The sequence below is a fragment of the Myxocyprinus asiaticus genome, chromosome 9 (genome assembly GCF_019703515.2).
Source record: "Myxocyprinus asiaticus isolate MX2 ecotype Aquarium Trade chromosome 9, UBuf_Myxa_2, whole genome shotgun sequence".
In the NCBI taxonomy this organism is placed as follows: Eukaryota; Metazoa; Chordata; class Actinopteri; order Cypriniformes; family Catostomidae; genus Myxocyprinus; species Myxocyprinus asiaticus.
The window spans coordinates 16,160,892-16,177,507 of NC_059352.1; the positions used below are offsets into that span (position 1 = coordinate 16,160,892).

A 16,616-nucleotide genomic window follows, 5' to 3' on the forward strand; every position below is an offset into this window, starting at 1 on the left:
GAAATGGCTAGCAAGTGAGTTTTTCACACTAAAATCATGTCAACACGCATATTGTTTACATGTTGTGGCTATACTTTTAAAACAGAGTTAACTGTTATGGATTGGCCCCATTTAATTCCATTGTAAGTGCCTCCCTGTAAACTTGATTTTGATTCTTTTGTAAAAAAGATGCACAAATTGAATTAATTTTTTTGTGATAATCATTATGCTGTCAATTGAGTTTCATTTGTATTGAAACCGGAATATTCATTTAAAGGCTCTTCATGGAACCATTCATGCTGGTAAAGAACCTTTATTTAAGGCACTCCAAGTCAGAGACACAGAGTTTGTATGTCTTTGTCACAGACAGCAGAGACAATGGTGGCCCATAATCTGGAATAGTCTGGTATAATCCTAGTCCGTTTACTCTGACCGATGTGCCCTGTAAAATTTGTGGCGAAAGACATTCATGGTTTCAGCCTGGATCTCAACACAAGCTGACCACACTCTTTTTAGTATTAAATTATTTGTTTCTGAATTGCTGTGAGACATCAGTATTTTCCACTATAGAACAGAATTGTACAGGCTCCTTAAGAAGAAAGAGTAACTGGGGCATGATATTGGGTGCATACATGCATATGTAGGTATTTGGGTGTGTATGGCTCCTGTGACTGAACTGACCTTTTGAGTAATTCACACGATACCAAAGTCATCTCTGTTGCTAATCACATGGCTTTCATGACATCACAACTCCTATGACATCACAGCCTGCAATCTCATCTGAGGGGAGACTCCACTCCTTGTTCTTATAATAACAAGGTTGTGTTGGCATGCGGTGTGTGGTGGTCACACCCTTTCCTTTTCTTCTGTGTGTATGTTTTACAGCCATCCTCCCCCACAACATTCCTTAAGAAAACTAAGTCAAATTCTGTACCCGCCTGCTTCCTCTTTCCTTGATTGTCAAAACCTTAATTTATTTATCCATCTGACACTGTAAATTGTATTATGATTTGCCTACAGGAATATAACAAACTGGCTGAAAAATTATAACTTTTGATTGTAACTTCAGTCAATATTTTGCAAAAGTTATCATTGTTAATTTTGCCTCTATACACAATCCATGCAATTTGAATGTGTTAAGGATAAGACAAGTTGAAACAGTATTTCCATTACTGCATGGGCATGGCATTAGAACATAGACTTGAGTGTGACCTGAACTTAACCATGGTATTGATAACTTTGTGGCAAAGAAATTATATTTTTCAGTACTCAGCTTACCTCCCAGCGGTTTGTTTCCTTTTTTTTTTTTTTTTTTTTTTTTTATTATTAACAATTTGTAATGATTCCATTCAACAAATTAAATAAATGTGGAATCACATTATATAAAATTAAACCCTTCCCCCGAACATCCCCTCAGCTGACACACACATGCACCCCATTGGTCATAAATATTTAGAAACATAAAAAAAAAAATAAAAACAAAAAAATAAAAAAACACACACTTTCAAAAAAACAATAAAATTGCACACACACATGTAAAACTAGAGATCCCTCTCCACTACCCCTCCCCGAGAGCCCTCCAAAAAGGCCAAATATCTGACCCATTTCCCATCAAACAACCCCAGATTGCCTAGCCTTCTACATGACATCTCCTCAAATGCCGCCACCCTGCCCATCTCCATGCACCACTCTCGAAATGAGGGTGCTCCAGCCGACTTCCATGCCCTGAGAATAACCCGTCTGCTGATCATAACACTGGCCAGGACCCAATTCTTTATGTACTTATCCCCTATATTAATGACTGCCCCGTCACCAAAAATACAGAGTCTGGGGCAAAATTAAATTTGAATGCCCAAAACGTCACACATAAAACTCTGAACCCTCAACCAAAATTCTTGAATCTTAACACACCACCAAAAAACATGGGTTGTGTCTCCATCTTTTGATTGGCATCGCCAGCAGGTGTGTGTGACTTTAAGACCAAGCCTATACAATCTAGAGGGGGTCCATTAGAATCTATGTAAAATCTTAAATTGCATAGGGCGCCCCTTTGCATCTCTAGATGTAGACTTGACATTTTTTAGAATCCTAGCCCACACTCCCTCCTCCAATACCAAGTTTAAATCTTTCTCCCATAATCTCTTGAGAGAAGCCAAAGCTCTGTCCCCCACACTCTGAATTAACAGGGAGTAATACACTGATGCCTCATGACCTTTTCCAAAAGCAGTAATCACCACTCCCAAAGTATCTGCCGCTTTAGGGGGGTGTATGCTACTCCCAAAAATAGAACAGAGCAGGTGGAGCAGCTGTAAATACCTAAAGAACTGAGACCTGGGAATCCTGAAATGTTGAACCATATTTTCGAAGGATCTCAACACTCCACTCTCATACAGGTCACCAAGCGTATTAACCTCCCTCACAATCCACTCTGTCCAGCAGAAAGGGGACTTACTAATACATAATTTTGGGTTCAGCCATATGCTCGAGGCTACATTTAATTAAATGTCCGAATTAAACACTCTGGACACTTTTGTCCATACCGAGTGCAAATGCGAGATAACTGGGTGTAACTTACTTAATAAGAATAATAATAAAACAAAATCTTGGGTAGGCCTAGCCCACCTTCGTCAATCGGCCTAAATAATTTACTGAAATGTAATCTGGGATGTTTACCATTCCAAATGAAGGACTTCGCTATGCTATCAAATTACTTGAAATAACAGAGGGGGACATCTATAGGGAGAGATTGTAGCAGTTAGTTGAATTTTGGAATACAATTCATTTTAATAACATTAACCTTCCCAATCATAGATAAATGTAATGAAGCCCACCTGCCCACATCGCTCAAAAACCTTTTTATTAAAGGGTCAAAATCGACTAACTAAATCACACAAATTTGCTGGGAATAAAATACCCAAATACTTAATGCCCTGTTTGGGCCACTGGAAGGTGCCTGGCTGAAAAGCCGTTACCGGGCAGTATGCTGTCAGAGCCAAAGCTTCGGATTTAGACCAGTTCACTCTGTATCCTGAGAATTTAGAAAAGGAATTAATAAATCTGTGGAGGCAAGGCATAGATCTAGTAGGGTCGGAGACAAATAATAAAATATCATCTGTGTAAAGCAAAAGTTTATGTGCCACGCCTCCCACCACCACCCCTGGAAAATCATCCTCCTTTCTTATCACGACTGCTAATGGTTCCTGGGCAAGACAGGACAATAAGAGAGAAACCCTGCCAGATGCCCCTATCTAGAGTAAAATAATCTGAAATTAATCCATTTGTCTGTACCACCGCTACCGGCTGTCTATAAAGTAACTTAATCCACCCAATAAAAGTATTCCCGAACCCATACATTTCCAAAATCTTAAAAAGATTATCCCATTCTACCACATCAAACGCCTTTTTGGCGTCAAGTGAGATGGCAGCGACTGGAGTCTGATCGTTCGCCACTACCCACATGACATTAATGAAATGCCTAATGTTATCAGAAGAGTTACGGCCCAAATAAACCCCACCTGATCCATATGTATAAGAAATGTCATAACTTTACTTAATCGGTTAGCCAAAATTTTTGACAATGGACTGTTTGAGTTTGGAGGGATGGACACCAGTTGGCACTGCCGTGCGTGGGGTTAATGCGCACATTTTTCTTTTTTCTGTTTGTTTTGTTATAGGGGAAGTTCGGGTTTTGATAGTCGCACCAATGTTGGAAAGTGGTCTTTAGAATCTTGTTTTTGACACAATCTATTTTTATATGTCAAATGTTAATATAATCAATACACTTGGCTGCAACATGAGTGCAGGCAAATGACTTAATCACTCCAATGTCTTTGCAAGAAATACTCCACAAAACAAACTCCAACCAATAGTAGGAATAAGTACAAAGAGCATGTAGTTTCATTCATAGAACTGTCGTGAAGGTGTGCCACTCTACAAAATAAACTCCAGCCGCTAGGCGGAACCAAAACAACAACAAAAAAACGCTTAGTTTCCTCAGAGTCAAACGAATGTTCAGTTCAGAGCTGGTCCATTCGGCTGCAAACTGAGTACCACAAGATGACATAATTGACATTGCTTGCTGTGGGCATGTGAATGTTTTACGGCCCTCCTTAGCATCTATTCTCAGTTTGGCCAGGAATATCAGTGCAAAAGCGACCTTCCGTTGATGTAAATGTTTCTTGCATTCCTTGAATCTATCACATTTCTCTCTTGTCGAATTCGAAGTCTGGGAACAAGAAAATGCTATGAATTTTCCAAGAAAGCCTTCCTTTACTCCTCGCCTCACGTTACACAAGATCTTTATCGGATGATCTCAGAAATTTGGCCAGAATTGATGGGGGCCTACCTCCCTCCACCGATCTCCGAGCCGGAACTCTGTGAGCTCACTTGATTTCCAACTTATTGCCTGCTATGTCCAGCAGATTCAGAAGGAGTCAATCTAGGAATTTCACCATATCCTGTCCTTCTTCACCCTCAGGAATTCTGAAGAAACAGATGTTATTCCGTAAGCCAGAGTTAGTCAGACCAGTGGCGCCCCAGCCTGAACCGGGCGGGGGAGTAGTGTGATGAGGAGGAGGGCATGGCCCGTCCGTGTTGGAGCACGGCCGGCGCTGAATCAGCTGATCAGCCGGAGAGCGAGATAAGGGGCAGCCAGGGATGCCAGTTCGAGAGAGAGACGCACATGGCTACATTGCATGTGTGTCTGTTTATGTTTTGTTTTATGTTGAGTTTCTTATTAAACTTTATGTTTACTGTTTAGCCTGTTCCCACATCCTCCTTGCCCATCCTTTACCTGTTACAGCTACTTATTGGATCAATATAGGTGAACATCATGTTATGCTACTACACATTGTTTTATGGAGAGCTTACAACCTACTAGCTAAGTTTTGCGTTATGAACAGGTGGTGCAACCAAATTAAACACAGACTTAGTTACAAACTAACTAAAGCCCTTAGTTTGAACTTTACGGCCAAACTTAAAGTGGAAGTAGGTACTGTAATTTCTGCGACACTAGTGCCACCAAATGGAATTTCAAAAATAAACATTGTTTTCAAAACAGATTTCTGAGGATACGTCCACATTAATCCAGATACATTTGAGAACTGCGTTTTTGTTTTCGAAACGCCCTCCATCCAGACTGCCATTTTCAAGCGTTCTACAAAAGCTTCTCTTCCACACTGGAAGAAAACTCTTAAATCCCCTTACTGTGTATGTGAAGAATTGCTGTTCCATGTACGTTCCATTCCAATGCAACGGTCCTCGTGTTCCATTGCTGGACAGCAAATTTAGAGTAAACTTCCCGTCGCCTTTGAAGGAATGCAATGTGAAGGTTGAACAAAGTAACATTTATCTTTAACAATGCTATCAAAGTGAATAGAAGGCACAACAACACTGCTACAACATAGGCCACCACCTTGATTGTTTTGAGTTGAATGGATCACATGACAACAAATGTCATTATTTTAAAAAAAATCTCTGTTTTCCCTGTCCACACTACAGCGCGAAGACAGCATTTTCAAGAGCGTTTTCGAAAAGCTGTTTTCACTGTCGAAAAAAGCAGTCTGTCTCAGTGCAGACGGAAGGCCAAAACATAGAGAAAAAAATGCATTTTCAATCAAAAACGTATTCGTGTGGCCTGAATACGCCTTTGCCTGCCGTTGGTCATACAAAGAGATAGTCCCGCCCACAACCCACGCCATTAAACTGGTTGCTCAAAACAACAAACAGAGTAAGTTTTATAGCGCCACAGTGTTTACTGTTTTCAAGAAAATTATCCTATGAATGGCTTACTTCTAGTTATTAAGCATATTAATATGGAATAAGAGAAAGTGTTTTAACACTGAAAAGGTTACATACTCCAGCTTTGAGTGAGACCTTACGATCAGCTGGTGCAACCAACCCTACCCAGGTCCTGTTTATGAAAAAGACATTATTAGGATTATGACATATCTAATGTGCAATGTGATGCTCAGTGAGTGTAAATCCACTGTAAACCTTGGCGGATTGCGCCTGATGAATGAAACAAAATACTACGCATAGACAAGCATCTATTCAAGGCAGATTTACAAAATTGCTGAACATGGAGCCCTCTATTGGTTGGAGAGAAAAACCGTTAACAACTCGGTTTTCTAATGATTCAGTGACACCCACTGGTGGAAATGTTTATTCAATTAAAATTACATTTAAAATGGTAAATAAGTCAATCGAAAGAAAGAAAAGTCAATGTTTGACGTTTCAACTTGACAAACACAGCTTTGCTGATTCTTAATGCTTCTTATGAAAATTAGGAAGACCTTATTCGTGATTCTTTGAAAGTGATTGAAGATTTTTTATTTTAGATAATTATAAGCAAAATAAGTCAACCTTTCGAGTGGATAATTTATATTCAACTATGTCACGATTTCACAAATGCCACAAAAACAAGATACGATGACAGTCGATAATTGTATGAATTTCCTCTCAATGTGTCCTCGCTGCCTCACTTTTTTTTAAGGAAAAAACAATGGAGCTAAAGATTTTATTTTCTCCCAAAACACTAAATAAATTGAGATGTTGTAAAATTGCAAATGTGTTTCAAATTAACAGGAAATCGTGCACCCTTTTCTGAAGTAGTTAATTTGAGTAAGCAAGCATTATGTTAATTTGTTACTCAAAAAAGCATCATGCTGTCTCAAAATTATTTGCATTAGTTGGCAAATTTTGCCCAATAACTATTGCCCCTATATCTACACGATATCGCCCCCAATGTTTATCCCAAGTGTGTTTTTTAATTTTATTTTATTTTTTATTTTTATTTTTTTTTTTACTGAATTTTAATCACTTAAACCTTCCGTTATTATTTATTTTCACACAAATTATGTTGCTCCATCAATATTCAATAAAAATAAATATATATTTTTTTTATATTGATACATTTTGTAACCAGAAAAAAATCAAATTTTCCTTAAGGTGTGCCATTAGCCCCGCTGTACCTCTATGTGGGCCAACTTTTATTTTACAATTACTGCAGTGGAAACTAATTTATTTCTAATATGACGAACGACCATTAAAACGTTGCAATCAAGGTTGCATTCAGTTTGCTCTGAAACTATTAAAGCGCAAACTTATTTCCCCCGGAAGTATCCTTTAAATAATTTATTGTTTAGTGTCACTCCGATACAGATTTTTTACCATTTTTAGCTTTCTTCATTATACGCACGGTCCTCTTCATTTTTTACAATGTTTTATGTTTACTAACAAAAGATTAGAATAATCTAATGAATTCCTCTAACTAAATATAATGTAATATATTTACATTAAATGGAAATAAACGCGGTACTCATATAATTATTTTAACTGATAGCTAAGTTAACTTTTATATAACAATTATATAATCTTCTTTACTCTACACATGACAGTAAATAAACAAACAAATAGACGTGGCACGTTTGGAAACATATGGGGTAGATTCTAAAGCGCCTCAAGATTAAATCACTACGTTAAACAGAAGATCAATCGCGGCTCGCTGGTGATCTGACGTGTAGTGGAGTCGGTGTAGTGTTGACGTGTCTCTAAAGCGCTCCACTCCCTTCAGCCCTCTCTCTTTTCCTTTCTCCCCGGTCGGCGGAGCGCACCGGCAGCGGTCGACTGTCCGTTAACAACTCATTGTGACTTCTGATAGTGTCTGTGATATCGGGGGGCCGACACCATGGGGAGTGAGTAGAGTGTTTTGAAGCGTTTGTCGCGTGTTTAATACAGTAATCTAAGTGCTTCTGCTTTTATACCACAGTCCAATTCTTTTAGCACCATTAGCACGCTAGCCGAAGAGCTTTCTTTGATTTAGACTTGAGACAGATTTATTTACATGTAGATTTATTAACCTCGGTTCCTTGTGTACTAGTAAAAATCCACATGTTTTGCATTTTAAGTTTATCTGTTTGTCATTTAAGTTATTATTTAGCAGTAAATACTGATAGCTAATGATTGAATGGCTGCGGGCATCTAGCGTTAGCATGTGTTAGCTACTATCCTTGCATGTTTGCCTATTTTTTTATTCTTGAATCGTAAACGATTCCTTTAGATATTTAGTGTAAGACATTTAACGAGTAATACTGTGAGTTAACTGATTTATGTCTTTGTTGGCTTGACAGACTAAAAGAAAGTTGTCAAATATGTAGGCTAGCAATAGTAAGCTAGTTATCGGAAGCTAATTGTGTCCATTATTCGATAATTCCTCGGCAATTCCTGATTACTCTTGACACACGATCAGAGAATTTAGTTTATTATTGGGTCTGTTCACCGGTGAAATAAACACTTTTCACACATTGTAGTGTTTAAAGGGTTGGAAATCTTGAGTCTTGGCTATTCAGTTTAATGATGACGACGCTTTAGGTTGAACAACATCTGCATACTATCGTAGTATGTAGCACAACACTGGATTTGGGAAGAAATAATTGTTATTTAGTTGGTCAGTCTCTCCAGTATTAATCTCCAATCGCTGCTCTTATAGCTTCTAGAAAATTAAGGTTTTAACATTTTGGACTGTTCTTGAGGTGATGGCATGAAAATCGAAAAGGGAGTTCAGTAGATGTTGTTCTGCATTTACTGATATTGTCATAAACAGGAATGTTTTTGATTCCAAATTATCTAACATTTCTCTTGTTCTCCATTTCCAGTTAAGTTTTTGGAAGTTATAAAACCATTTTGTGCGGTTTTGCCGGAAATTCAGAAACCAGAAAGAAAGGTATACCACTGTACACAACATATGTCATGTACCATGTGTTTCCCCCTACTTAAACTCATATTTGCATGCCTTTTTAAACCCATACCTGTGCTTTTATTTTAGATCCAGTTTAGAGAAAAGGTGCTATGGACAGCCATCACATTGTTCATCTTTCTTGTTTGCTGTCAGGTAAGTTTTATTTCTCCATGTCATGAACAGTTACTTCCACTATAACAAATAGGGACTGCTATTCTCTGACTCTGCCTCTCTTTCACTTCACATCAGATCCCTCTGTTTGGGATCATGTCTTCAGACTCAGCAGATCCATTCTACTGGATGAGAGTCATCCTGGCCTCCAACAGAGGTATGCATGTTGCTGCACATGTTAAATCACCATATTGTATTAACATGGCGATACCACTGTACAAGTTATGTTCATAGCTAGCTTGTTCAAGCTTGGTGAATTTTACATTGCTTTGAGAGCAGCCTACTTAACATATTTCCCTAATCTCAGCCATGACCCATAATTTTGTTAACTAGAAGGATATTTTGAGTTGTCTGGGGTGTGTACTGTTCTCAAGGTGGGGATTGTAGTGGAGTTAAATATTGTGTTTATTTTTCAGGTACTCTAATGGAGTTGGGTATCTCTCCCATTGTGACCTCTGGTCTGATCATGCAGCTGCTGGCTGGAGCTAAAATCATTGAGGTCGGAGACACGCCTAAAGACAGAGCACTCTTCAATGGAGCTCAGAAACGTAAGTCTCTTTAGAATTTTGAAGTATAATGGACAGATCATAATTGTATTTTGAATGTGATGAATTTTGCATGCAAATGTAGTTAAATGGGGTTATAGATGACAATGATAATTAGAAAAGTTTGTCAAGACAAATTTTGATGTTGGCATGACAGTCTTGTCTGAAAGTTTTATGGTTATACATACATTACAATAAGACAAACAGTCAGCTTGCTAGATAGATAAATAGTCAGATAGATAGATAGAAAGAAAGCTTAAAGGATTAGTTCACCCAAAAACGAAAATTTAGCCATTGTTTGCTTACCCCTATGTTGTTATAACCCCATATGACTTTCTCTCTTTTTCTTAAGACAGAGGGAATTTGTTGGGAAAAGTAATTGTGAAAACATTTTGTTCTCAGTTATGTCATACAGTGGCAGTTTATGGTGACCACCTCTTCAAGCTTCAAAAGTATAATTCAGAAGTCTAATAAATAATTCTATGAGACTCATGATTGTTATGAAAGCATACAATAAGGTTTGGTACGAAATAAACCAAAATTGAATGTATTACTTAGTAAAAATGTTTACTGACCGTTATTCTTCTGTGCACATTCATGAGTCTGCACATGAGCTTTAGAGCTCTTTGCACGAGAGCAACAGTAGTTACGCAACACGTGTGAGATGGGGTGTTCAAGCGAAAATTTGTTTTGTTTCGCTTTAACAGGACCACCAGCGATATTAACATTAGAAAACACAACATAGGTGCACACAAACCAAAGAACAGAACTTACAAACATGTCTGAAGAGTTTGTAGTTGAAAAATAGATGCATTTCAATATCCAGGCTTATTTGTTTGAAGAGGAGTCCTCCATCAAACAGAGAGATGGTGCTGAAGGTAGCTATAATCTCCTATCTAGTATCCTACTTAGACACCGAACGACACGCAATAAAAGGTATATTTTCTTTGTTAATCAGAATATTTTGTCCTAAGCAGATGCAACGAGCAACGGGACATTTTGTCGATCGCTTGGTTTCTATATTTGCCGTCGCACACGGTAACACCATCAGCTATGAACTGGCCAAAATGCAATGCATGGTGCGAGCGCAAAGCATTCGTCTGTGTTCCGTGACTGCTTTCAGGTCCTTGAATAAGGTATAATGTGCGACAACCGATGGTGTTTCTGGTGCCCTACGCAGACTGTGTAATATGTGTATAGGGAGTAGTGGTACTGGTAGCTACCTTCAGCCCCCACCATCACACTTTTTAATTGCGGACTCCGGTTCAGACAAATAAGTCTGGACATTAAAATGCATCTATTCTTGTACTACAAACTATTCAGACATGTTTGTAAGTTCTGTTCTTTGGTTTGTGTGCAGCTATGTTGTGTTTTCTGTTGTAAATATTGCTGGTGGTCCTGTTGAAGTGAAACAAAACAAGTTTTCACTTGAACGCCCCATCTCACGCATGTTGCGTAACTACTGTTGCTCTCGTGCAAAGAGCTCTAAAGCTTGCGTGCAGACTCATGAACGTGCACAGGAGAATAACAATCAGTGAAGTTTTTTACCAAGTAATACATTCGATTTCAGTTTGTTTCGCGCCAAACCTTATCGTATGCTTTCATAACAATCATGAGTCTCATGGAATAATTTATTAGACTTCTGAATTATAATTTTGTGCCCTTTTGAAGCTTGAAGAGGTGCTCGCCATAAACTGCCTTTGTATGACATCACTGAGAACAACATTTTTTCACAATTTCTCCCTTTTGTATTAAGAAAAAGAAAGTCATATGGTGTAATAACAATATAGGGGTGAGTAAACAATTACTGAATTTTCATTTTTGGGTGAACTATCCCTTTAAAGCAGTTTAAAGGCCTTTTGTGGGTTTGTTTACACTTACATTTTTGACAGTTGGAGTATGAATTTACAAGCATTCCGTTGGCCCATTTGTCAATGAAAGTCTATGGAATATTTTTCCATTTTTTTATTATCTCTTGTGCAAAAACTGTGACTTCGATCAGTTAGATCACAGCACACTATTCCTGAACAGGCTGAAGGTCTGTGCCGAGTTTGGTGAATGTAGCTTGAAAGCTGTAGGAGGAGTTAGTGTTAGAAATGTTGGTCTCCGTTTAGGGATTTTGAAAAAAAACTCTTAAAGTTTGAAGAATAACAGTATGTTGGTTTTTCAAGCCAACGTAATGATGGTAAATCCTTTTGTTTTTCAGTGTTTGGTATGATCATCACCATTGGTCAGGCTATTGTGTACGTCATGACTGGAATGTATGGAGACCCTTCAGAGATGGGTGCTGGCATCTGTCTGTTAATCATTATTCAGGTGAGAGCAGGGACATACAGATTTGCTCATCTATTAGTCACTGAGTGGCTGTTTTTGGGAAAAGTGTTTTGCAGTTAATGAATGATCTCTGACTTTCGTGCATGTGTTTTGGGATGAGATTTTATGTATGGAAATTAATTGAAACTGTGTTTTCTCTCTAGTTGTTTGTGGCAGGTCTGATTGTGTTGCTGCTGGATGAGTTGCTGCAGAAGGGTTACGGGTTGGGCTCTGGTATCTCTCTCTTCATCGCCACCAACATCTGTGAGACAATTGTATGGAAGGCATTCAGCCCAACCACAGTCAACACAGGCAGAGGTATGTATTCAGAAAGATATTGTATGGAACCATTCTGTGCTGTCAAGTTTGAGTGGTGTTGACTGAATCTTGTTTGTTTGTGTGTGTGTGTGTGTGCGCATGTGCATTCAGGTACTGAGTTTGAAGGAGCCGTTATTGCGCTGTTCCACCTGTTGGCCACTCGTACTGATAAAGTGCGAGCTCTGAGAGAGGCCTTCTACAGGCAGAATTTGCCCAACCTCATGAACCTCATCTCTACAGTCTTTGTCTTTGCTGTGGTCATATACTTCCAGGTCAGTTTTATTTATTTAAAATGTTGCATGCAGTTAGAACTGTAATTATCTAAATGGGTTTTAACCTTTTTACATTAATGGAATGTTTGTTTTGATCTCTCAATGACAGGGCTTCAGAGTTGATCTGCCCATCAAGTCTGCACGTTACCGTGGCCAGTACAACACATATCCCATCAAGCTGTTCTACACCTCAAACATTCCCATCATCCTGCAGTCTGCTCTGGTGTCCAACTTGTATGTCATCTCTCAAATGCTCTCCACTCGCTTCAGTGGGAATTTCCTGGTCAACCTGCTTGGAACTTGGTCTGTAAGTAACATCTGATGCGTACTCAATCATATATTCCACTTATAAGTATGGTGAGATGAGTCCAGATTTACATGGCAAACAAATTAAATCATCGGCTCTGCAATTCAGTCACCATAACAGCTGTATTGCACATCTAGCTTACTTTCTGCCTTGGAAAAGCTGCTTTGGTGTTTCAGTTACCTGTGTGTATATGTATATGTGTGTGTGTGTGTGTGTGTGTGTGTGTGTGTGTGTATATATATATATATATATATATATATATATATATATATTATATATATATATATACACCATAAAGAATAAGGTAAAGATGAGATATGGGCTCACTAATGGCTTGTGGTGATAATGTTTTTGTAGGATTCCTCATCTGGTGGTCCGGCCCGTGCCTACCCTGTAGGTGGTCTTTGTTACTATCTATCCCCTCCGGAGTCATTTGGTTCAGTGCTTGATGACCCAGTCCATGCAGTTATCTACATCGTCTTCATGCTGGGATCCTGTGCCTTCTTTTCTAAGACCTGGATCGAAGTTTCTGGATCATCTGCCAAAGATGTAAGGCTCTAGTTGTGTTTTTTTTCTGTATGACTAACTGAACCCTAAAAAGGCAAACAAGTAGACTAGTACTGTTTACTATGTACTATTTTTGCAAATTCAGAATTAAGTCAAATGTGTTTCAGGTGGCAAAGCAGCTGAAAGAGCAGCAGATGGTGATGAGGGGACACAGAGAGACCTCCATGGTTCATGAACTTAACAGGTAAATTGGAAACACGCTTGAACCGTGGTCGATAATTCGTTTTCTCGTTTTTGTCTTCAAAATAGAATAACCAATAAACCGACCGTTTACTCGTTTTTCATCTAGAAAGAAATTATCAAAATTGTGAAAATATTATTTTTTAATTTTTTTCGTTTCATATAAGAACTAGAAAAACAGGAATTCAGCTTGATTTTTCATTCAAGCGCATAAAATAAGTGTACAATCTTATTATATGATTTGCACAATTGGATGGACGTGATGCATGCGTTTCTACTAATTGGCTAAACTTGCAATGTCATCTGCTCTTCCTCATTCCTTTTCTTCAGAATAAAAGCCTTTTCACATGGGACATGGCGAGCGCTAAATCACAAGTTTATCACATTGAGGACAGCTTTGTTTTTTTGGTTTTACAGTCAATGCACATTGCCATGGCAACAGTCAGAAAGGACTTTATTTTGGCTGACATGTCTATCTGTATACCTTTTTAAAAGTGAAATATCAGTGGGGGTGTAAATTTGTGTCCATATACAGTATGTGTTAAACAGAACAGAATGAACCTTACATTTTTAATGGCTACAAATATTTTATTTTTAGGATACAACATCTAACCATGAACTGATTGAATAAAATGAAACCCTTATCTATTATGCAGTTGTCTCTCTTTAACATCTAGACTATATGATCTGCATACAGACAAGATGTTATCTTCACTATATGCATTCAACCAGTACGCAATAAAATATTATTTATGGATAGTGAATGTGTTTAGAACTTAATGGGAATTACGTAAAATAATTGTACATAGCCTAATTAGGGCTATTGATTTAATTATCATTAATAATAATAACAACAACAACAATAATGACCAGATAAAGTATATTTAGTTACAGTTAGGTCTGTGCACAGCATCCCAATTCATAATTTTCCTTTTAAAAATAAAAAAGCACTGCCACCCCATCCCGTGGTGACAAGCGAGTTGAGTTCATTGGCTTTCGTATCCAGGTGTCCATTGCTTGATGAGATTGCAATAAACATGCAGCAGTCAGAAGTTTTTCTAAGAAATATTGATGTTCTTCATTAAAATGATTAGAATCTATCTGTAAAAGCAATTGGCAAACTTGAACTTGGTGAAATCTTATTTGCTATGATTGGGGTTGAGGAAGAACAGACGATGGTGCGCATTGACCAATCAGTGGAAACAGGAGTGTCAGGCCCGCCCACACGTACAAAACAAATATTCAGGTTATAATCTTGGTTTAAATGCACGAATTATTTTTTATTTTTTTTCTTGTTTTTGACTATTTCTTTTTAAATTGAAAAACAAGCAGATACAACATAAATTGTTGTGATGTTATAGAGAGATAATGGAAATGTGATAAATGAACGGTTTATTGGTTATTTCATTTTGAAGACAAAAATGAGAAAACAAATTATCCGAAGGTACACAGACCATCCGTAAGTTCCGTCTTTTATGTAATGATCAGAGCTTTCATTAACCTCAGGGCTTCTCTGGTTGTTTGTGCAGGTATATACCCACTGCGGCTGCATTCGGTGGGCTGTGTATCGGAGGCCTTTCGGTTATGGCTGACTTCCTGGGTGCCATCGGCTCAGGAACAGGGATTCTATTGGCAGTTACCATCATCTACCAGTACTTTGAGATATTTGTAAAGGAACAGAGTGAAGTTGGCAGCATGGGAGCGCTACTCTTCTAAAAACGGACACTCACAAATCATACATGCATACTTGCTGACACCTTATAAAACTCTTACTATTTTTATGATTGTTATTGTCATTTTATTTTTTATTTAGGTGCAATTTAAGCATTTAAAATGGTCTGTCACCAGTGCTGTCTGGGGAGAACGTGTTCTTAGTAGCTAGGTTAGGCCGAGTATGTTCTCCAATTCATCAGAAGTGGCAAAACATTTCTAAAATTCATTGATAAAGCTGACCTTCAGTGATGGGACAGTAAAGATAGACTCTGTGAGCTCTGACTAAGAATATTGAGGAACTTTCGCTTCTCCTCGGTCTGTCCTTTCTCTGTCTCCATGCGTCACTGAATTCCCTCTTTTTACCTTTTCTTTATTTCATGCCTGATTCTAGTTAAAGCCTGCTAAAGGGGTTTTCAGAAAGTATTGCTATTGTTGAGTCATTGATTGCTCAACACTGCCAATTCTGTATCCACACATACACGCAGCTGTTAAGTCTTGGCTCATATCAGTCTTTAATCTGGGGATTTTTTTCATCCATCATAGCTGGTGGTTAGTGCAAAGATCCTTCTTCTCATACCATATTTAATCTCAGAATATGTGTTTTAGTTATGGCTGAAGATCTGCAAACCAAACAGTAATGCATGGTTTCAAATCAGCAGAATAGCGTGTCAGTTCTAAACAAAACAGGATCACAACAGCAGATGCAATGCTTGGTGTGGCAGCAGTCCCCAAGTGTTTTTTTTTTTTCTTTTTCTGTTTGATGTGTACGTGCTGTAATCATTTTGTACAGAATACATTTTACACAATAGGCAGCACAGATTTTCTGTATTTGAAAGTGCTTGGTGTGTATCGAGAGCTTCTCTAACAGAAATATTTGAATTGGTTACACAGACAGTCCGTTTACTTCTCAGAATCAAGCACTTTTTTCTGTATCATTTGGTGTCTGTATAAATGACGTTTAATGCAGTCCGCAACCAAAACATTTTTTTTTTTTGGACTATGTACAAAGAAATAATCAGCAAAGACTGATCATTCTCAATAAAAGCTCATTTTGAAAAAGGATTGTTTTATTTTTGAGAGACCATGGCTTTTGATGCTACTCCCCCCTGGACAGCTGAGTCTTTGGGTTGTTTGTGTTGGTTTCTGAAACAACACAATACCACACGAGTCCAGTGAATTGTGTTCACTGTTTCTAACCCTCCAAATGTAAATCTTGGCCACCAGATGTTTGTTTTTCTGTGGCTATCACATACACCTAAAAATACCCGCAAATTGTCAAGTAGTAAGTGGGGCACTGGTTGGACATTCGCAGTGAAGTTGCTCTTTTAACTTCTTAAATCGGATTGGTTTCTCTGTTATTCTTGAATTCTTACAATAATTAATTTCTAGTCCATTTCAGTGCTTTTCTAAAAGTCTCAACACATTTATAGTAACATACTATTTTAAATCCCACTCGAACGATTAGTTTAATGTTTTCTCACAGGCAATCTGAGGGGAAACGTGGGTCTTTGTCG

The 16,616-nt window shown here is 38.1% G+C and overlaps 1 protein-coding gene across 1 annotated transcript; it reads left to right on the forward strand.

Annotated features, from left to right (window-relative positions):
* The first annotated feature begins 7,506 nt into the window (after positions 1-7,506).
* Positions 7,507-16,161, forward strand: LOC127446144 (protein transport protein Sec61 subunit alpha-like 1). The gene is made up of 12 exons (XM_051706831.1): positions 7,507-7,673; positions 8,634-8,701; positions 8,804-8,869; positions 8,966-9,044; positions 9,304-9,435; positions 11,639-11,748; positions 11,910-12,063; positions 12,175-12,335; positions 12,445-12,642; positions 13,000-13,191; positions 13,317-13,393; positions 14,919-16,161. Exons 1-12 carry the CDS (start codon positions 7,667-7,669, stop codon positions 15,103-15,105), a joined length of 1,431 nt encoding a protein of 476 aa, XP_051562791.1. The 5' UTR covers positions 7,507-7,666; the 3' UTR covers positions 15,106-16,161.
* The last annotated feature ends 455 nt before the right edge of the window (positions 16,162-16,616 follow it).

Coding starts and splice junctions, on each gene's coding strand:
- LOC127446144 (XM_051706831.1), top strand. Junction 9,045..9,303: donor CATCCTGGCCTCCAACAGAG/GTATGCATGTTG, acceptor TTTATTTTTCAG/GTACTCTAATGGAGTTGGGT. Junction 12,643..12,999: donor ACCTGCTTGGAACTTGGTCT/GTAAGTAACATC, acceptor ATGTTTTTGTAG/GATTCCTCATCTGGTGGTCC.